The 23,454-nt window shown below is 42.7% G+C and overlaps 1 protein-coding gene across 6 annotated transcripts in view; it reads left to right on the top strand.

Moving 5' to 3' along the window:
* LOC126652232 (transportin-1-like) overlaps positions 1–23,454 on the top strand; it is a 119,065-nt gene that overhangs the window by 37,467 nt on the left and 58,144 nt on the right. For 4 of the 6 annotated variants that reach the window (XR_007631908.1, XM_050338902.1, XM_050338904.1 and 1 more), the window contains 2 exons: positions 15,487–15,636; positions 20,738–20,851. Coding sequence is in view for 5 of the 6 variants with exons in the window: in XM_050338902.1 (XP_050194859.1) it covers positions 15,487–15,636; positions 20,738–20,851 (264 nt within the window). In the remaining variant the exon portion in view is untranslated. The remainder of the gene's footprint in view (positions 1–15,486; positions 15,637–20,737; positions 20,852–23,454) is intronic. The other 2 variants (XM_050338903.1, XM_050338906.1) reach the window with 1 other exon arrangement.

The following is a 23,454-nucleotide window of genomic DNA, read 5'->3' as shown; positions in this document are numbered from 1 at the left end:
TCAGACTGTCAGATGGTTAATGCCAAAACATATGTCCTTTCTCAGATCTACCTTTAACAGTGTCCTCTATCTCGTCTAAGAAGGATAAGTTGGACACAGTTTTTGTAAAGTTTTGAGTTTGGCTTCTTTTGACCCATCCTTTAGGAGTGTTGCTGGGCTCTTAGTGGAACCTAGGCTAATGGGAACATATGTTGAGATAAATGCTTGCTGTTCCTGGTTGCTTTCTGCTGGCCCATATAGACATATTTATCTATCCTGTTGCAGCTATGGATTGTATTCTAGTGACTGATGCTTAACCCAATCCTAATGTGGGAATGTTATGATGCATTTATAAAGGGATGTCTCTGCCCTAATTAAGGTGCAAACAAGACCATATGCCAAAGTCAATAGTATGGATTTTATTTAACAGTAAATGTGAGGTAGAAAGAGACATAGGGAGGGGGCGGGAAGAGAAAGAGAGTGAGAGACATTAAGCAAAAGATAGCACCACCCTGTGAATCCCTGCAGTGTCCCACTGTTCCTTCTTCATCCTGGTCTTCTCGGTGGTGGGGGTCCCAAAGTTGTTCTTTTGGAGGTACCACTTAGTGGTGGGTTGACCTTGGCTGGATGCCAGGTGCCCACCCAGCTGCTCTATCACTCCCCTTCCCAGCTGGAGAGGGGAGAGAGTAAGATGGAAAACAACTCATGGGTTGAGATAAGGCAGTTTAATAAAGCAGAAGTTATGTGAAAGCTTGCACGCGCAAAATCAAAATGAAAGATAAGAAGATTTATTCTGTACTTCCCATCAGCAGCGATGGTCAGCCACTTCTGAGAAGCAGGGCTTCAGCACCCATAACGGTTCCTCCTCATTGGAGACAATGCCTGCCTTCCTTCTCCTTGCCTCAGCTTTTATATCTGAGCTGACATCATATGGTATGGAATATCCCTTTGGTCAGTTTGGGTCAGCTGGCCTACTTGGATACCCTCCCAGGATCTTGCCCTTCACTGAGGAAGGAATGTTACAGTGCTGATGCTGTGCTCAGCAGTAGCCAAAACACTGGTGTGTTATCAACACCCTTCTAGCTACCAATGCAAAGCACAGCACTGTGAGGGCTACTGTAGGGAAATGAACTCCATCTCAGCCAGACCCAATACAATCTCCACCCCTTATTCCTTACCATTTATGTCATACTCGGATCCCATATCTGACTATCTGCCGCGCTTGCACAGATCTCGTTTTATGGCCTTCTTCTACCCCTCCAGATTTTGGGATCCATTCCATTGAGATGGATACTCAGGTCAGGAGAAGCAACACAATTAATCGTTGGGCACCAACACCAGCTTGGCTTGGGTCAGTCGCATTCTCCTTGCTCCTCGCAGAATTCACTCTTCATTGTCCTGCTACTTTACTTCCTGCAACATACAACTCAGAACACAAATCATCTTTCCCCCAAGATTAAATCTCCTTGAGGCACACACCGGGTCTCCCCATCTTCCTGCATTCCCCACCAGGTACACCCTGGTCCCTGAGCAAAGACAATCCCATGGATGGGTTTGCCTTTTCCTGTGGGAGGAGAAACCCACACTGACTTCCCAAGACACTTCCCCATGTGAAGTATGGGGACTTTATCTTGTCCTACAGTGTGTAGGGGTTTTGTTTGGGCAGGACCAGGGTGGTTGGCAGATCCCCTCATGTTGACCAGCCAAGTGGCTTCAGCTAAATTTTCCTCCCAATGCTTCCATGTCCAATTACCTAACGCTCTTAACGTAGTCTTCAGCAGTCCATTATACCTCTCAATCTTCCCAGAGGCTTGTGGGTGATAAGGGATGTGATAGATCCACTTGATGCCACGTTTCTTTGCCCAAGATCTTATAAGATTATTCTGAAAGTGAGTCCCATAATCTGATTCAATTCTCTCTGGGGTCCCATGTTGCCACAGAATGTGCCTCTCGAGGCCTAAGATGGTGTTTTGAACAGTGACCTGGTTTACAGGATAAGTTTCCAGCCAACCAGTCATTGCTTCCACCATGGTGAGTATGTAGCTCTTGCCCTGGCATGTTCATGGCAGTGGTCCAATGTAGTCAATTTGCCAGGCCTCACCATATATGAAATCCAGCCACCACCCTCTATTCCAGGGAGATTTTACTCGCATGGCTTACTAAATTGCCGCACACATTTCACATTCATGAGTAACCTGTGTGATGGCCTCCATGGTCAGGTCCACCCCTCAGTCACGAGCCCATCTGTATGTCTCATCTCTTCATAGATGTCTTGATGTTCCATGGGTCCACTGGGCTATAAATAGCTCACCCTTACACTCCCAGTCCAAGTCTACCTGTGCTATTCCAATTTTGGCAGCCTTGTCCACCTGCTCATTGTTCTGATGTTCTTCAGTGACATGACCTTTGGGCATGTGAGTATCAACATGATACACCTTCAGAGTCATGTTTTCCACCCATGCAGTGATGTCCTGCCACAATGCAGCAGCCCAGATGGGTTTACCCCTATGTTGCCAATTGTCCTCCTTCCATTGCTGTAGCCATCCCCATAGGGCATTAGCCACTATCCAGGAGTCAGTTTACAGGTATAGCAGAGGCCACTTTTCTTGTTCAGCAATCTTTAGGGCTGCTTGGATGGCTTTCATTTGTGCAAACTGGCTTGACTCGCCCTCTCCTTCAGCAGCTTCAATGACCTGTTGTGTGGGACTCCACACAGCAGCTTTCCATGTCCAATGGTTTCCTACCACACGGCAAGATCCATCAGTAAATAGAGCATAGCCTCTTTTGTTTTCTGGTAGCTCATTATATGGTGGTGCTTCTTTAATAATGCAGTTGGGAGTATTTCCTACCCTGTCTGTGTCTGGACCTCCGATTAGTACATCACTAATTTATTGATAGGTCCTTATTGCCTCGTCTATTGGGATTGTAGACACTTCTTGGGCCAGGGCATAATGTGCCAGTGTGGGAGAGTGGTGATAACCTTGTGGTAATTGAGTAAACGTGTATTGTATTCCTCCCAAATAAAAGCAAAACATTCTCAGTCATTTTCCTGAAGTGGGACCATAAAGAACATATCTTTAACATCATTGGTGGTTAAAATTGGATGAGCTTGTTCCTGTATTGTGGCAATCAATTCAGCAATGTTAGACACTGCTGCTGTCAAAGGCGCTGTATTGGAATTTAATTTCCTGTAATCCAAAGTCAGCCTCCACTTCCCATTTGGCTTTTTTATGGGCCATACAGGAGAGTTGTAGGGGGAATGAGCAGGAACAATTATCTCATCTTCCCTTAAGTCCGATATTACCGGGGAAATCCCTTCTCTGGCCCCCAAAGGCAAAGGATGTGGTTTTACATTAGTTGCCTTTCAAGGAGGCAGAGGGGGGGCAGCTTGCAGCAGGTGAAGTAATGAAAAATCTGTACTAAAAGTCCAGTGCTTGCCCTTTAGGATGTCTAAGCCTAGCAAATTAACAGAGAATGGACCAATGACCATTAATGTCTCAGTGATGCTGACTTCTCCCAGTAGCCAACACTTTAGTTTAGCGGCTGGTTGTGGCTGCAGGTTACCAAATGCATCTGCATTAGGCCTTTTTTAGCAGGCACAATGCCACACCGTACAGCATCATCAGTGTGCAAAGCAGATATCTGTGCCCCTGTGTCAAGTAAGAAAGTCACAGGGGTCCTATGGAGACCTATAGGAAAGGTTGTCATCCTGTCCCCAGATAAGCTTTCTGTGAGCCTTCTAAGGTGTTGCCATCATCCATCCTCTGGCTCACTTACTGGGGATGGCCCAAGGAGTTTCCTGACTTCTGCCCACTTAAATCAATCAGTGTCCCAATAGGTGGAGTGGAAGTCACAGACTCGGGGGAACCTGTGAACGGGGGAGGGTTTGCCTTGGATGGAGAATTTGCCCAGTTTTCAACTAATACCTTCAAATTTGCATTAGACTGGTTGTGCATAAGGCTCTGGGAAATGCCCTTCTGTATGCCTTTAATCCAGAGGGCATGTCTTTCCCCTTTTGTTAGTGTTTGTTCCTTTTGATGTTGTGCTCCCCTGGGGAGGGGTTTTCTCACCTCCTTTGCCTGGTGAGCAGTGGCAGTACATTGCCACTCAACCTGGCAGATTGTGGTCTTAGACTCAGATTTAGAGGGTAATGAGTTAGGGGGTCCAAAATGCCTGCCATAATTAATCAGTTCCTGGACAACCTCCCCCCATGTCCACATTTTTCCCCTCGGTCTTCCTGATGATGTCTGGTTGAGGATGAAGTGTTCACTGCCATCAGCTAGAGCAGAGTGGATTTGATCTTGCTAGTGAATTCCCAGATTCTTTTAATGATTCTGGGAGAACTGTGTATTAGTGGGGTCAGGAAGTCTGGATCCACTTGCATGGTCATTGGGGAACCTTGATCAGGTTCCAATATGCACTGATGCATTAATTGGAGACAGGCAGCCTTTTGGACACTTTCAGTCAATTGATCCATAGAAGTTACTATGGCAATTGGATCACCTCTGTCCAGGGGATTCAGCCTTCCAGCCCAATAGGTGGCTCTTTGGGTGAGGGACCAGGGAGCTCTTATTTCCTGTGGTTAAGAAAGCACTAGGTCCCCAATAGCCCTTATTCTTAATTACTGCTTATGGAAGACTGGATTTCTTGGATATGTGCATATCTATCAGTGGATTATAGATATGCAAGGAAATCATAATTGGACATATTAAATTGGTGCAATAATGAATGGACAGATTTTACTTTGAATTCAGAGCACCTAGACAGTGGTTCCATGATTTTATAATAAGGTCTATCCAATCCCAGATCTGTCCACTCCTGGTTCTGCCCCCCGACATGCCCCTTCAGGAATTGGGTCTAGGGGTGTGTGGGACCCTTTCTTCCTCATCTTCTTCTTAGCATGTACAGTACTTGGAGTTCCTCCAGAGTTCTGGGCTTGAAGGTCACTGTGTCTGTGTGATATCTCCTGGTCCAGGCCAGGGTGCTTTTCTACAATTCTACCTTGAAAAGAAGACTAAACACGCTAACAGTATTTAGAGGGATTGATAAAGGGCAAGGGATATAATGCAGCTACATTAAAATCTACATTTACTACAGAACTATTTCTAAAATCTATAAAAGTTAAAAAATAAAAAAAAAAGCTCTGAGGCATCAGTCTCCCCTTTAGAGATAGACAAAACTCAATCTTGTCCAATCTCTACCACTTATACCTAGCATTATACCAAAGGTATGACCAACATCTACAGCATCGATTCATGCAATTAGCTATTATACAAATACTAACTTTGTATATCACTAATATAAACAGTTGTTTTATCCAGGTCCAGTTCGGTAACCATGAAGTAAGTGGAGGATGTCTCCAAAGCCCAGTGAGACATCATCAAGAGTTGCCTGATGTAGAATTTGGGTTTGCTTCTGAATTGCAGCCAAATCTTTCTTAATTCTTCCACTTTGGTCTATGTAAGAACAGCAACTGGTGTTGATGGTTGTACACACGCCTCCTTGTGAGGCTAGTAAAAAGATGAGGGCCATCTGGTTTTGTAGTACTACATGACACAAACTATGGACCTCCTCTTGTAAGGCCATGATTGCATCTGAAGCCTGATCTTGAATGTGTTCAATAACAGCCGAGATGTTAAAAATTGCCTTTTCTAATTTACTTACTCCTAGAGATGGGATCAGGGCCTTAACCATACTGTGAAAAAACATGGGACGTTCAACAAGGGGATTGTTGGTTCTTTTTACCCTTTTTGGATAAGTTCTTACCCATTCTCTTTGTTCATCAGTTTGGTCAAGTACTGTTATGTTTGGGATTATAGCCCCAAGGGCACAGGCCCAATCTTTATTGAGTGGCAAAACTTTCCAGGCTTCATTTTCACAGATCCAGTAACATCCTGAACCCTGTGGAGGAATTAATCTCCAGGGCATTGGTACCATTCTTATTACAGTTTCTGGTTTTACCCCTTTTTTGAATCTGTCTTTATCACAATAGGGAGGGAGAATGAACTTTCCTGTAGCATTAACAACCATGCAGGGAACTGCACAATTTTCTTGATCAGGAATTATGTTGCTTAGGGCAATCGGCAAGTAGGCCTTAATAACCCATCTCCAGGTTCCCGGGATGACCATTTGTGGGGTTTCCCCGAGTCCAAGTCCAGTTGCTATCCTTATCATCAATTGCTGGCATTTGAGTTCAAATCTAGCAGTCATTTTTGCAAAGGATTTTAGATACATTTTGGACTAGGGCCACATGTAATTTTTGGTTCCAAACCCAAATCGTAGTTACCGACTGTACAGATAAAATGTACAGAAGAAACAGTCTAAGCCACATCCTGTTCATTGGTGTCAGGCTCTGATTTGCTAGTTGTTCCAGGAACAGAAGCTTTCTTAACTCTGGAATTACAAAACCTTTGCCAGCAACTTTGACGGTGTAGCAAGTGTGGGTAGAGCCCTTCTCAAATCTTCGTTTGCAAAGCCTAGCCATGATGATGATGATGACGGTAGTGAGAGAAGTCAGCAGGACTTGGAATGGTCCTCTCCACTTGGCTCACAGTGGGTCACTGTCCCACCATTTAACGTAGACCCAGTCTCCTGGCTGGAATTGATGTGCAGGGGTGTCCAATTGATGCCGAAAAAGCTTGGAATGTCAACTGCTCAGAGATGTTTTTTTCTCTTAAGCAGCAAGGTATTTATTTAGACAAGTTGGGAGCGAGCCAACTAGTGCTGGACAAACTTGCTCAAAGGCATCGATGCAAAACAGGGTAATTTATGAAGTCTAACTCCATGATTACAACATCCTAACATACATATTCATATGATTACAACATCTAATCATGCATAGTGATAATAGGAGGAGTCTGGGTGGAGTCTGGGTGGAGCTTAGGGCAGTGCTTTCCAGATTCTTCTCTTGGTAGTGGTCGTTCTGGCCTTCGCCCTCATTTTGGGGGTCGATTTTCTTTTTCCTCAATATGATCTCCTCAATTAGGTGACCTGAATTCTTCAAGCTTGCAAAATCCTGGCTATGGGCCTTCTATATCTTATTCAAATGTCTAGTTTACCTAATTTATTACCTTGTGTATACTACTATTCTTTCTCTAATAAGGACTTTGGTCCGGTGAGCAGAACAGAACATGATATTAACCAGTGCTTCTAAAATGTTCTTCTAGCAGAACAGGTAGAGCAAACAGGACAAGGTATAGCAGCTGAACTGTTGTTAACTCTTTTTTGTGCCTTTTTGCCATCTCAATCCTATGGGTCTCGATAACTCAATGAATCTTTGGAGTTTCTGTAAAGTAGAGCCTAGAGCCATTAAATACTTTTGTAAGTCAACTTTTCCCCTCATGTGAATGTCCTCTGGAGTATGCGGAGCTTGATATGGTCTCCCATATAATATTTAATAAGGACTTATGTTATCTCTCTGCCTTGGTTGGATGCGAATTCTCAGCAGAGCTAGAGGCAAAGCCTGAACCCCATGACATGCATGTTTCCTGACATTGCTGTGTTAGTGTGACAGAGTGAAGCTTCAGGCTGTCCACTGAAGGTGTCAACCAGTACTAGTATGTACTTACTTGTATCCCTCCTTGGGTGGAAACTCAGCAAAATCTATTTGCCAATAATGTCCATGAAGGTCCCCAGCCTTTGTTACCCCTAGCACCACTCTCCTGCTTGTATCAGGATTGTTTTGCCTGTAGATTTCACATTTACTTACTATGGATTGCACGACATCGGTCATACCTGTCCCTATTACTACCTTCTTCAAATGTTTTAGAAGGTTTTCTGTTCCCCAGTGGGTAACCTCATGTTCCCGCAGAGCTATCTCCCTAAGGAGTTGGGATGTAACCACAACCGACTGTCCTATAGGTGTAAGAGCCCATCTACTTGCTTTGATTTCAGCTTTAAGGGACTTAATCAACTGGTGGTCTTTCTCACCATATTTTTGGGTGAACCCTGTCAGATTGATTTCCTTCTGTGGTATTCCTGCTAGGATACCTTTTTCTGCAGCCCCTATTGCTGCCTTTTGCCCTTTTGTCAGCAAAATGATTTCCCAATTCAGAAATTGTTTTCCCCTTTTGATGAGCTCTGCAATGCATGATAGACACTTCCTCAGGTTTACAAATACTCTGCAGGAGTGCATGGATTTGGTCTGCATGTTTGATCCCAATGCCTTGGGCCATTAGTAGCCCTCTCTCTTTCCAGATGGCTCCATGGGCATGTACAGTGCTGAATGCATATTTAGAATCAGTCCAAATATTTACCTTCTTTCCTTCGCTCAGTTCTAGAACTCTTGTCAGTGCAATCAGTTCTGCCTTTTGGGATGAAACATCCACTGGCAAGGCCCAGTCTGGGTTTTCCAGAGGCACGTCCTTAAGGTCTGGTCTGCAAACAGTCATGCTCAGGCACACTATCAGTCAATGCTGAGGACAGAAACATAGCAGGATTTACAATAGATGTTTTTTTCGGGGTAACATCATCTTCTTCCAACAACACAGCTTGATATTTAAGATTTCTGCTCAGGGACAACCAGTGGTCCCCCCTTTTGCTCAAGCACAGCTTGGACTGCATGGGGTACATACAAGACAATGCACTGCCCAAGGGTGAATTTTCAGGCCTCCTGGATCAGGATAACAGTCGCTGCCATAGCCCTCAAACACCCTGGCCACCCTTGGCTGACACCGTCCAGCTGTTTGGAGAAGTAGGCCACAGCCCTTCGCTGGGTCTGTGACAGTACCCCCAGAGCAACATTTAGTTACTCATATGTGAACAGTTCAAAAGGCCTAGTTAGGTCTGGTAGTCCCAGTGCTGGAGCTGACCTTAAAGATTGTTTCAGCTGTTTAAATGTGACCCTGGTTTTGTCTGTCCATGTCACAACTCCTTCCCTGTCCACTTTTAGTGCTCCATATAAGGATTTGACTAGTGACCCATAGCTATCCACAGGCGACACCATCCTACCATTCCTAGGAAAGCCTGCATTTCTTGTACGGTGTGGGGCTCTGGAAGATGACAGATGGCTTCTTTCCGGTCTGTGCTGAGTCGTCAATGTCCACGGTATATTTCAAGCCCCAAATAGATGACTATTTCCTTTGCAATCTGTACCTTTTCTTTTGAGACTCTATACCCACTCAGTCCCAAAAAGTTTAAAAGACTTAAAGTGAGCTGGACGCACTCATCCTGACTTTTGGCAGCAATTAGTATATCATCCACCTACTGCAGGACAACTGTTTCTGGCTGCTGCCTTCTCCAGTCCTCCAGTTCTTTTGCCAGTTAGTTTCCCAATATAGTTGGACTGTTCTTGTAGTCCTGGGGTAGAACCGCCCAGGTGAGTTGAGTTCTTTTCCCTGTCTCAGGGTTTTCCCATTCAAAAGCAAAAAGCTCTTGGCTGTCCTTAAGCATGGGAATGCAGAAGGCATCCTTGAGATCAAGCACAGTACGCTACCCTAAATCATCTGGTAATGTGGTCAGTAAGGTATAGGGGTTGGCCACTGGGTGTATATCCTCTGTTATTTTGTTGATTGCCCTTAGATCCTGCACCAATCGATAGCTCTTACCATCAGCCTTTTTTACCAGTAGGATGGTGGTCTTGTATTTGGATTCACATTCTACCAATAACCCAAATTTAAGAAACTTTTCAATTAGGGATGCCAATCCTTTACGGCTTTCTAGCTCCAAAGGGTATTGTTTTTGTCTTACCAGTGTTGCTCCTGGTTTGAGTGTAATGCTTACAGGTTCTGCTTGCTTGGACCTCCTAGGATAATCGTTAGCCCACACTATATGGATGACAGCATTCTCAACCTCTGCGGGGATATCTGTATTAAAAAAGGAGTTGCCTCAATATATTTAGTGCCAGGAATTATGACTTTTATTTTCCCCCCCTTGCAAAATTTAATTTTGGCTTCTAATTTCTCCAATAGATCCCTACCCAGTAAAGGCTTTAAGAGAGTTTGGCATATAGAGGAATTCATGAGGTACCTAGTCCTTTCCCAATTTAAATCTCAGAGGTTTAAAGAAAGGCCTTGTTTCACTTACCCCTGTAACACCAACCACCATTACAGTATCATGACTCAATTTCCCTTCCAAAGTGTTTAATGCTGCACTTGCATCAACCAAGAATTCAACTTCTTCTCCCCCCAGCTTAGCTACAACCAGAGGTTCTGCTGGGGAAGAATCCTCTGGTCCCCTTCAGACACCCTGTCCATCCTGGTCCACAGTCAGCTGAGGGACTGGGTTTCCACTTCTCTTCAAATCTGGACAATCCCTTCTCCAGTGCCCTTTCTTTTTACAGAAAGAACACCGATCATTCCCCTTATTATGCTGGCAATTGCATTTACAACACTTGCAGTGGGCATTGTGTTTGCGGCATTCCTGGCAGTTACTTCTCACCTGCCTTTTGCAACTTTTTCCTTATATCATCTGAAGACTGACCTATGAACAAATAGACCAAGTGTTTTTTCCCAAGGTCTGAATTGATGTCCACATCTGTATATTTTCGTATAGCCTCTTTCAGCCTATTCAAGAAGTCTGTTGGGGATTCATTCTTGACTTGCTTCACCTCATACATTTTTGACTAATTAACTGTTTTTGGAATACCATGTCTTAACCCATACACTACCCAATCCTGATAGCGTTTCAATGCTTCCTTCTTTTCTGGTAAATCGGGATCACATTTTGGGTCCTCTGGGGGGAATATATCCTTAAGTTCCCCTGTGAGTTGTCCAGATGCTAGCAGTAGCTCAATCCCAGTTCAGGCAGCTCGCTTAACCATTTCCTTCTCCATATTATCAAGTAATGTATCCATTATAACTTCCAGGTCATACCAGTCCGGATTTTGTGTTCTTATTGCTCTTTCTACATAATTACCCACCTTTTCTGGGTTATCTCTATATGTCCACACTGAGGCCTTCCACTGTTGTAACTCAACCAGAGAAAAAGGAACTTTTATCAAAACTGGTCCTTGGTTGCCCATTGCCTGTCTCAGGGGAGCCTCTATAACAGTTATTCCTTTCCTTGTTCTCGTTCTCCTAGCCACCGGGCTTGGATCTGACAGAGCCTCACCCTTCTCCTCCTTCCCTTCGCAGTTACTGTGGAAACCTTTGCCTTTGTTTTTGGTTTTACTATGGGAGTTCTTTCCTCCTCTGAGGTGCTGTCTGATTTGTCATCTGAGGCTTCTGTACCTGTGTCAGTGAGATCACTTTCTCTAGTTTTGAATTTCATGCTCGAGGGGTCAAAGGGGGGAAGGCTCTGCCTTTGCCTCCTCTCAGAGGCCGAGAATGATCTGCTCTTCCTTGGCGTGCCCCTGATGATGTGGGGCAAAAGCTGCAAACGCCCCAGATGCTGCCCCCTCTCTTCCAGAATGGGAAACCCTGCATACGGGGCGGGCGGGCGGAGGGGAGGGGGGGGACAGTTGAGATTACCCCACTCCCAACGTACTCAGTGGGGGGGGGGGATAAGGACCGTAAGGGACTGGGACTTAGAATGGGGAAGAGGCGGCTCCGGCTCCACCCATTATGGGTGGAGCCAGGAGCATAGGTGTTTATCAGGGCGGCGACCGCTCCTGTAGGCGCTACCTCCGCTCCTCCTCCAGCGGTAGCTATTTTGCCCGTCTCTCCCAAGATATCTTGAGCATTTGAATCGGCGCCGCTTGTAGCCGTGGAGTATTCTGCGCCTGCCCCTGCCGCGGTCCCTGCTCCGTTCGCCGGACTCGCGGCGGCTCCTGCCGTCGTTGCTCCAGCACTACTTCCCCCAGCACCTGCGGTAGTGGCTCCCACTGCTGTGTCCACAGGGCGTCCGATCCCCGCTTTTCCTGTGATGACAGCCGCCGCCCCCGTGGCAATAGCTCCGGCAGCAGCCGCGGCAGGGGCTGCTCCCGCGGCTGTTGCCGGCCCCGCCGGTCCGGCAGGACCCGCGCCCGCTGCGGCTCCCGCCGGTTCCGCGCTGGCGGCCGCGCCGGCAGCTGCTGCGCCGGCCTGTCTCGCAACTCCCGCCGGTCCTGCAGGACCTGCGCACGCAGCGCCGGTGGTGGCGCCTGGAGCCCCTGCGGTGGCAGCGGCTCCCGCCGCTTCGGCGGGACCTATGCCCGCGGCAGCGTCTACAGCCACGCCGGCGGATCCGGTGACCGCCTGGCCTACGGTGCCTGGGCTTCCCCCTCGCAAATCAGAACCAGTTAAAATATCTAAATCCTCCTTTGTCGACCTTTTAACAAATTTGATTGATGGGGTCACATTTACTATGGTGTTTCCTTTCCTCTCTCTAAAGCCATTTCTGAGAGCTGTGCCTCTGCCACGGCTTTCCCTAATTTATATTCCCTGTTTCATTCTGGATGGTTTAATAAAGCCAAAAACAATTCAGTATACACTACTTCTCTCCACTGCTCCTCCTCATGGAGGGTCAATGTAAACTGTAACACTGTATTCATTTGAAAAGAGCCAAACTTTGGCCAAGCCTCCCCTTCCAACAACCTGTGCAAAGGCCACATATTTATAGAGAGCCTGCATAACTCCTGCCTCTTTAAAGATGTTTCAGGGCCAGTCAAATGCCTCCAGTGCTGCAAAACCAAGGCTAAAGGAGGTCCTTTTGGAATCTCTTTGTCTTAGGACTCCACACAACCTATGCTGACAATTACCAGGCAGGATAAAAAACTTCCCAGCACCAGATTTGAACCTGTGACCTCAGGATTACTTCACATATTCTGTCTCTGTGCACTACCACTGATTTCAGACCAGAGCAGGCTATTTTAATGCAAAAAGGCATCCCTTTCCTTCTGTCTGAACCAAGCCGATACAAAACCCCCTGAGTAACTACAGTGGTACCATCCATAGTCCCTGCTCTGCCTTTACCAAAGCTGCAAGGGGGGCTGGTCCTCCACCCACTTCCCCTTAACTGTCCTGGGCTTTTGCCCACACACTGGAAAAATACCAACTTTTGCAACAACACGGGTCCAAAGTCTCACTTCCTAGCCTACCGTATTCCTCAATTTCTGGGAAAGACCTCTTTGCAACTGCTAGCAAAGTTACCCAAAGGAGCTGCTCTTTTATCTCACCTGTGTGTTGTTCTGAGGAGCTGGGGCTTTTAAAGATTGTTGTGGGAATTCTCCAAAATATACCAGCAGAAGAAGAATTTCCTTCAGGATAGTATTTCCTGATCTGTAGGAGTCACAGGTCCCACTTTTCCACCTTTCGGAGTGCCAAACTGTTGCCTAAAAAGACTGCGGAGAAAAAGACTCCAGGCCAATGTAGTGTATGAGATAAGATAAAGAGAGCAGGTCCTTTAATGAGTCCATAGGCCTAGATGAATACACACCATGCACACCTCAGACAGTGGTTCCGTGATTTTATAATAAGGTCCATTCAATCCCAGTTCTGTCCACCCCCTGGTTCTGCCCTGTTCTCCCCCCCGACACGCCCCTTCGGAAATTGGGTCTGAGGGTGTTTGGGACCCCTTCTTCCTCATCTTCTTCTTATTATTAGCACGTATAGTTCTTGGAGGTCCTCCAAAGTCCTGGGCTTGAGGGTCACTGTGTCTGTGTGATATCTTCTGGTCCAGGCCTAGGGTGCTTTTCTACAATTCTACCTTGAAGACTGGAGCCCCTGGTGGTCTAGTGATAAGGGCACGGCGCTGTCACCGCCAAGACCCAGGTTCGATTCCCGGTCAGGGCCACTCCCGGGCTGATGGAGCTCGTTAACCCTTAAAAAAAGGCAATCCATCTACGTCCTAAGGACCTCGCTGCCACCGTCCAAGCTCGCTTGGCCCCGGCAGATGAACCTTAGGATTAAAGGGTGGACTCAGTTCCGCGCACACTGTGTCTCACCTAAAAAATCCAATGCGCAGGCTGGAAGGTGTAAAGACCTTCCCCGGATCTTTGCTCGCGAAGACTGGCCATTATTATTATTATTATTATTATTATTTATTATTATTATTATTACCTTGAAGACTAAACACGCTAACGGTATTTAGAGGGATTGATAAAGGGCAAGGGATATAATGCAGCTACATTAAAATCTACATTTACTACAGAACTATTTCTAAAATCTATAAAAGTTAAAAAATCCAAAAAAAACTCTAAGGCATCAGCATTTCAGACAAACCTGAGAATGATCAAGACTTCAAGTGAGAACATCTTTCTTTAGGACATTCTCCACCTGACCTTTGTTATTGACATGTTAAAAATGTTAAACAAAATGATAGAATTGCTTCATTTGACTTGCCATGTAATAGTGATAGTAATACTTGTCACATCTCATAACCACATTCTGTAGTTGAGATGTCCACTCATCTAATTTTTAATATTTTTATTTAAAATAATATTTTAATATTTTTATTTTAAATCATAATTTCATTCTCCCAGAAAAGTTGTTGGCCTTTTAAATGCAGTGCTGTGCAAGTGGAAGAACTTTTATATTTACATTTTTTAGAAATTGGTGGGTATTTAAAACCTGTAGTATAAGCGAAGTTTTAGAATTCTTTTAAATATATATGCATAGGATGGATTTCTGGTTTTTGAAGTTACTGAATTCTATGTAAAAGCTCTGTTTGTAAATCAATACATTAATAGTTACAGAGCATGAAAATTAGTGCTTCTTTAGGAAGAGCGAAATATACTTTTGTTTTATTCTTATATACAACATTCTGGTTTTGGAACTCAAAATCAGTGGTTTAAAATTAATTTTAGCAATAGTCCCTCTTTTGAAAAGTGTCATTTCTGTTCAACTAGCACTGGTTACAATAGAAAGTATTTTTAATGGCCCTCAGTCAATCATCATGAGTATGCTAAGAGTCCTTGTGCTATGATGCCGTAACTTAGTTTTAAAATACTTTATATTTGAAAGTTTATCTCTTATTTTGCTTATATTTCTTTTGGGATGTTAATGGTTTTGAAGGCCTAGAATAGATTTGTGTGTAAATTGTAACTCTTGGTGCAAATGAACTTTGAACATCCTTACTTCTTGCCAAAATCAGGGCTTCTTTTCTGGTTTTGGCTGAGGTAATTTTCTTCACAATATGGGACTGTGTTTTGGATTTATGCTGGAGACAGTGATGATAATAGAGATGTTTTTATTATTGATGAGCAGAGCTTACACAGAGCCAAGGCTTTTTCTGCTTCTCGCCCCACCCCACCCATGAGTAGACTGGGGATGCACAACTGACCAAAGGCTAAAATGCTGATTAAAATTAGCTTCATGTGCTTATTAGGATTGCTCTAAACTGTAAATTTAAATTTTCTTATACTATAATCCTTTCTATGTAGAACATACACATCTCACTTTCAGGATGTTTCAAAAGTAATACCAAATTACTCATGCCCTTGGTTGAAGAACTAAACATGAGTCTGCTCACAAGTGAACTCTGAAACTAAAAACTTTACTATGTAAACTGATGGGAGTATTTGGAAGGAGAGATAAGGAAATAAAGATTAATATCTATCATTGTAAGCTTTGATCTTGTTGCATTGTTCTGGAAATTCACTTTATCCTATGAGCTGATTGAAGTTATAAATGTAATTATTTTCTGTTGCAGATGAGCCAACACGTTCCTTGAGTGGTCTCATCTTGAAGAATAATGTTAAAGCACATTTTCACAACTTTCCAAATGGGGTAGCCGACTTCATTAAAAGTGAATGTTTGAACAACATTGGTGATTCCTCCCCCTTAATTAGAGCTACTGTAGGTAAGTTTACTCTTATTACTGTCTTTTGCCCACTGAAAATGTTACTGATACAAGTGAGAGCTGCATTAGTGAGAGTTATTAAACTCCTAAAACTGTTTACTTCTGATTATTGTCACAACCGCACCATGTTTTGATTCTGACATTATTCTTCTGTGTGAAGATACAAATATATTTTTCCTTCCTATTCTCTTAAAACTGATTTATCAATTCAACTCATATCTCTTTAAATGTGACTGAACATAAGTTTACTGAATCTAATAAAATTCAGCTTACTGCCAATTTTTATGCCTAAAACCAGGAATAATGTAAAGTTCTGACTTCAGAACTATTTCAGCACTCCACTTACATCAGTGAAACACTTCTGTTAGCTGATTTCCTCTTTGCTCTTCCATATGCACACCTCTTCAGGGAATCATTACACCAGATGTTACATACATTAACATAATGAGTTTATGTTTTTTAAATAGCTTCTTTCAGAAAATAGTAGACAAAGTGTGGTGATCAGAACATCAGCTACAAGTGTTTTTGTTGAATGTTTTTCTGATTTCCTAAATACTGTATTTTAGTACACTTCTTCCATAACATGGATATTTGTGTTATTTTTACTTATTTCCAGATGTTGCAACCCACCCCAGAAGGGGAGGGTAACCCAAGTTCTTATTAATAAATCCCTTGGGGTGGATTGGAGTGAAGCTACACTGAATAATTGGTGTTTGTAAACATGTAGGGTTTATTTTGGAACAATTTTGTTTCAAGTGTGTGTTGCTGTTTTGAGTGTTATCATTCTATAGCAATATAGCACTATTAAAGCATCATGGCAATATTGAAGCATCTATAGTAATATAACACTATTAAAAGCATAGCAATATAGCACTATAAAGCATGGCAATATTAAAACATAAAAATAACACTTAAGGAAATGTATAAGGGAAAGAAAGGATAAAGGTGGAAAGATGTGTATATATATTGTTACCGCCCACTGGATCCAGTGATGAAACTTATTATTTGCAGCTTCCATGTCAGTTTGTTGAAGTGGTGGTCTTGATCCATTGAGTCTGGGGAAAGCCCCCCCTCCCCCCCCGAAAAAACCTCAAAGATGTTATGAGTTATTATACACTTCTAGCTCAGGTGGGAACTCCTTGTACTCCAGGGTGGGGAGTTTTACAATGGATAGTATCATGGTACATGCCAAGAGTCTCTGACATCTCCTGAGACACCTGCTGCTGTCTATTGTGTCAGCATCAATCATGGTCCCTCATGGTCCAACATTTGAGATGCATAACTCAGGCTAGATGTGCAGAGTTATCATGTAAAGGGAGAACATTGTCATGATAAGAAGGATTTATCCCACTTTGCAGGATTTGCCTCTTCTTAGTCTCTTCCCTTATTTTGAAATCCAGTTTGTAGCTTCAGGTATGCATAATCTCCTGCACCTTTGTTGGCGGGGAGGCTCTGAGACATACATACACGACCTATGAGATCTAAAATATGTCCGATTTATTAGGATAGCTCAGGGTTTTTATAGCATCTGTATACAAGGTCTCGTGACAAGAAGCACATAATTGGTTACAGGTCACTGTCTAGATGTAAACATGCATTACAAATACCTTTATAATTGGTTATTAACAGGTAACAAGGCCATTATTTACTTTATGGAACTCCACCTTCTTCTTGGCACCGATTTCCTTTTGTTCTTGAAAAGACACCCATGGCCATCTTGACACCTATAACTTATAGTGCTTATAAAACTATATGAAAGTTTATAAAAATCTATAAAAGTACCTCACACAATATAAATTGCTCACACATTCATCATATTTCTCCCACACACCTTGGATAGTTGGACAATGGCACCCACTTACCTGATCTGAAGGCATATTCAGGGAGGGGTAGGCTTTGTTGGGTGAGCGGCTGGTTTTTTTCAGTTTGCAAAAGTCTTTTGGTGATCTTAAAATATGTAAGTCATTAACTGTTTCAGTCTCTGATACTAGGTAATGTTGCTTTTCTGTCTGTTCTTTGAGAATATGATTTCCCCCAATTACTACAATCATAGTAATCTTCCTTGTCCACTCCAAAACCTAGAAAGAAGTAAAATAAATGTATATTTAGTAGAGTAGAAAAAAACAGGGGTTGGGCACAAGTTCAGAAAGGCATTCAACTTGTATCAACTGATTTCTGTTATAAAATAATGTCATAGTTTCACCCCTAAGTAACTAAGTACCACGCAGACACTTGTTCATCCCCCTATCCGCCCCCCTCAGTGGGGAGGAGAATCAGGTTGAGACTGATACTGAAAAGCAGCAGAAACAAACTCTTTAACACCAAGTTGTAGGTGTTAAAAAAGGCATTCTTTACTCATAAGTGAAGCTATAGAATACCTATAGAAGTTATAGCTATATAAAGCTATAGAATAGCTCCTCTAATGCAATGTGCCAAATGACAGATAAACAGGGCTTGTTATTACACATACTGTACATATTCATTAGATATTCATGCTTACCTAATACATATTCATTAATTGACTTTGCAAGGTCACACCCCTATTGGAAGTCCTTATTTGGTCCTTCTGGGTCTTCTTCTTGACCTCTGTTCTTGAGCAGCCACAGCATCATTGTGTTTCACCACAAAAGCTATAATGTTTTTTATCTTATCTGAGTACTCAGCTTACATCTTGTTTGTTTAAATTACATCCCTTATCTAATTCTCTAGGACTTCTATTGTTCCTTATTTGGGCATTCTGGGATGCTCTGAGTAATTTTTCTGTTTCTCCTATCAAATCCCCCCTTTTCTTGAAACTAAATTCCTTAAAGGAATTATTGTCCTGATATCTATATTTTATTTTATAACATAAGGCATTGCAACAGCTACAACACTGAATCATGATGCAAGCTAAAATACAAATGGTGATTATTATGATTAGAACTCTAAAGAGCTTCTTTAACCACCTAAAATCAGATAACCAGGAGGTCAGGGTATTCCAGATTTCTTGAAAACCTAAAGAAGTGTCATCTTGAGCTACTCAATGTAAAATTTGGTTTTCCAGATTTCCTGGACATCTGTAGATACTCTACCACTCTGATCAATGTATACACAACAGTTACTGTTAATGACAGTGCATAATACTTCTCCTTGCGATGCTAAAAAAAGATCTAGTGCTTTTCGGTTTTGTAAAACAACTTGTGGCAAGCTATTAACTTCTTCCTGTAACACAATAATGGCATCCATTGTACTATTTTCTATATATTCTATGGTAGCAGAAATGTTTGCTATTGTTTTTTCTATTTCACTCACTCACTCCTAGCCAAGGTAAAAACCATCTTACGAAACTATGAAATTTAGTTGGTTGCTCCACTATAGCATTTAAGGTTGGGTTTGTATACCCCAAATAGCTCCTTATCCATAGTCCTGAGGGCACTTTATCAATTACTGTTATGTTGGAGACTTAGACTCCTACAGTACAAATGCCTTTCCAGCCTAGGGGTAACACTTTAGGGCTTTATTTTCACTTACAGGCCAAGGATGATTCATTTCCCCAATAAGTGTTTGAGTACATTGTGTGTGATTTCCAACAAATGTGCCACTTTCATTAATACAATCTAATTTTCCTGTTCCTTTAGGGGGGATTACATCTTTGTACATGTGTATGATTATAAGAGATGTTAGTGGGTACTTGCACACTAACTGGTATGTCTACTTTTTGGTAAAAAAAGTGTTTCCTCAGTGACTAGTATTAATTTCTCCTGGAATTGAAAATGCATAAATGACTAATGGCTTCATTGTGTTTTCAGGTAAATGAGTGCACACCCAACAATCACTTTTATGCAACACTTGGGTCACATTTTTTAATAAAACTAGATGTAAATTTTACTCTCAAGTCAAGACTGAATTAACTATTGTCGGGATAGCAAAACAAGACTTAAACATTTTGTTTCTTCTCAGACAACTGATCAATTACCCAAGGGGCTTCAACCTTTTTAATTCTGGAATAATGTATCCATGATTTTATTCCATCTAGTCTTAATGCAATAAAAGTTGTCAATAGTACTCGGAAAGGTCCTTTCCACTTCGGTTGGAGCGAAGCAGTTTCCCAGTCTTTTAACTAGACCCAGTCTCCTGGTTGAAACTCGTGCACTGGTGTGTCCAATCACGTTGGCCTTGAGATTACCACTGCTTGCTGAAAATCCTGTAGGGTTTTACTAAGAGAAATGAGGTAATTATTCAGATCAAATTTTCCCTTTACATTTATGTTTCCAGGAATGTGTGGTACTTGGTAGTGTCAGCCATATAGCAGCTTGTAGGGGCTTATTTTGCTGTAGCCCCGTGGTTGAATTCTAATTTCAAGTAGAGCAATAGGCAAAGCTTGGACCCATGTCAGGGAAGTTTCTTTTACCTATTTGCAATTTAATTGTATAATTCATTTGCTTTATTTTGCCACTAACCTGGGGCCTATAAGGGGTATGAAGATCCCAAGCTATTCCCAAGGTTTTCCTGACTTGTTGTGCCACTTCTGCGATAAAGTGGGAACCTCTCTCTGATGATATTCCCAAAGGTACCCCAAATCTAGGTATTATTTAAATTAACAGTATTTTAGTTGCTTCCCTAGCCTGGTTGGTGTGACAAGGAAAGGCTTCTGGCCACCCAGAGAAGGTATCTACCAAGACTAGGAGATGTTTATACCCTCCTTTTCTGGGCAATTAGGTGAAATCAATCTGCCAATATTTACCTGGAACATTTCCAGATTTTATAGCTCCTATCACTACTTTATTGGCAGTGCTTGGATTATTTCTCTTACACATACCACATTGCTGGCTAACTACTTGTACAATTTGTGTCATTTTTGGACCTATAACCAGCTTATGTAAATGTTTCAATAATTTTTCTCCACTCCAACAAGTAGCGTCATGTTCCCGGTCCACTAGTTCATGCAAGACTGGTTTGGGGACTATTATTTGCCCGGTTGGAGTAACTGCCCAGCCTTGTGAATCAAATTTTACTTCTAAGGTTTCAATTAGTTGACAATCCTTAGCACTATACTCGTGTTTTTCTTCTGGGAGAGGTATTAAAGCCAAAACTTTATTCTCTAACGTGCCTTTTTCTGCAGCCTCTTTGGCAGCCTTATCAGCTAAAAGATTCCCCAAATTTGGTTTGGTCTTACCCCCTTGGTGTGCTCTGCAATGCATGGCAGCAACTTCTGCTGGTCTCTGGATACTTTCAAGTAAGTCCAAGATTTGTTTGCCATTTTTGATCGGCGTTCCTTGTGCTGTCAGGAGTCTTCTCTCTTTCCATATGGCTCCATGTGCATGTACCACTCCAAAGGCGTATCTCGAATTAGTACAAATATTAACTCGTTTTCCATTACTCAATTCCAAAACTCGAGTGAGCACAATTAGTTATGCTTTCTTGGTCGAAACATTGGAGGGGGGTGCCCTGATTTGATTATCTCATGGTGTGTAGTTACTGCGTATCCAGATAATCGTTTTCCATTCTGAACAAAGCTGCTCCCATCGGTGAACAATTCCCAATTGGGATTTTCCAAGGGGCTGTCTCCTAAGTCAGGTCTACTAGAATACACTTCTTCTATTGTCTGTAAGCAATCATGCTCTGGGGTTCCTTCTACTTGTTGGACAGATAAGAACGTGGCAGGGTTAACGATAAAAGTTGCTTTGAGTGTTATATCATCTTGCTTCAGCAAGACTACCTGGTATTTTAACCTCCGACTAGGAGATAGCCAGTGACCCCCTCTCTGCTCGCGTACCGACTGCACCACATGTGGTACATAAACAACAATACTTTGTCCTGAAGTCAGTTTTTGAGCTTCCTGGATCAAGAGAACAGTAGCTGCCACTGCTCTCAAACAACTAAACCAACCTTGGCTGACATTATCTAGCTGTTCTGAAAAGTAGGCCATGGCCCTCCTTTGATCACTCAGAAACTGTAATAATACTCCCAGTGCTACATTTTGTCTTTCATAGGTGAATAGTTCAAATGGGTATGTTCGCTCTGGAAGTCCCAAAGCAGGGGCCTGCATAAGGGCTCGGTTGAGCTGAAAAAAGGCAACTCGTGAGTTATCAGTCCAGACTATAAATTCCTTCTGAGCTGTCTTCAAGAGCTCGTACAGTGGCTTCACTAGCAACCCGTAATTGCTGATCCCCAGTTGACACCATCCAAACATCCCGAGAAATGCACGCAATTCTCTTACCGTTTGTGGCTGTGGGAGTTGACAGATTGCTTCTTTCCATTCCTGTCCCAACCTCCGCTGTCCTTGAAGAATTTTGAAACCCAGGTAGGTTACTGTGGTCTGGACTACTTGTGCTTTGTTTTTGGATACCCTATATCCACTCAGTCCAAGGAAATTCAATAGTGCCACAGTCTGATCCCAACATTGCTGTTTAGCTTCAGTGGCTATCAAAATGTCATCTACATACTGTAATAAGGCTCCAGTAAGGTTTTGATTTCTCCAGTCCTCTAGTTCTTTTGCCAATTGATTTCCAAATATTGTGGGAGGATCATCCAAGTCAGCTGAGTTTTCCTCCCTGTGTTTGGATTTTCCCATTTGAAAGCAAAAAACTCTTAACTTTCATAACTCAAAGGGATACAGAAAAAGGCATCTTTCAAATCTCATACTGTAAACCACTCTAAACTTTCATTTAGGGTAGTTAGCAAGGTATAAGGATTCACTACTACTGGATGTATACTTTCTACTATTTTATTTAAAACTCTAAGGTTCTATACCAACCAGTAACCCCTTCCATTTGCCTTCTTGACAAAATGGGAGTATTAGATTTAAAATCACATTCTTTTAACAAACCAAATTTCATAAATTTTTCTACAAAGGGTAGAAAGTCCCTTATGGCTTTCTATTTTCAAAGGGTATTGGTTTTGCCTTACTGATCGCACTCCAGGTTTCAATTTAATTCTCATGGTTTCTGCTCTTTTGGATTGCCTGGGCACCTCTCCAACCCATATTATCAGAAACACTGCATCCTCAAGTGATTTTTGCAGATGGATCACTTCTGCTTTTGGAGACTGCAATGCAAACCCAGAAACTTTCACATAATTAGACTCCGGAATAATAACCTATATTTTTCTATTTTTAAATTTGATCTCCGCATTTAATTTTTCCAATTGACCTCTCCCAAGGAGAGGCTTTGGTGAATTAGGTGAATACAGAAACTGGTGAGTCATCCACTGTTTTCCTAATTTAAAATCAATGGGCTTAAAAAATGGCCAAGTTTTGTGATTCCCTGTCGCACCAACAATTGTTACAGAATTGTTACTTAAGTTTCCTTTTACTGTATTTAACACAGAGTAACTAGCTCCCATATCTACTAAAAATTCTACTTCTTCATTCCCCAGCTTAGCTGTAACCAGAGGTTCTGCTGGGGAAGAACCCTCCAGTCCCCCATAGTCATTATCGGTGATGGCCATGAGAGGGTTCAGAGGGTTCTTAAGTTTCATTTGTGGACAATCCCATTTCCAGTGTCCCTCTTTCTTACAGTATGTACATTGACCGACACCAAGTCTCCCTGGGGGGGTTCAAGGTAGGCTGTCCACGTCCTCATCCTCCTCCTCTCCCTGGGGGCACTATTCCCTTAGAGATTCCTTCCATAACTGCAATTGCTTTCTGCTTAGTTGCTTCCTGCTGATTTTCCCTGTTCCAATAAACAGCCCAGGCAATATCCAACAACGCACCTAAATGATACTGATCTTGTCCCTTAGCTTTTTGTAATTTCCTCCTAATGTCATCTGTGGAGTGCCCCACAAATATAGGGACTAGTTGAGTCCTTCCCTCCTCTGTTTCAGGATTGATATTAGTAT

Source organism: Myiozetetes cayanensis, unplaced genomic scaffold (genome assembly GCF_022539395.1).
Source record: "Myiozetetes cayanensis isolate MyiCay16 unplaced genomic scaffold, myiCay2020 scf71, whole genome shotgun sequence".
NCBI lineage: Eukaryota > Metazoa > Chordata > Aves > Passeriformes > Tyrannidae > Myiozetetes > Myiozetetes cayanensis.
This window is presented reverse-complemented; position numbering and strand designations above follow the sequence as displayed.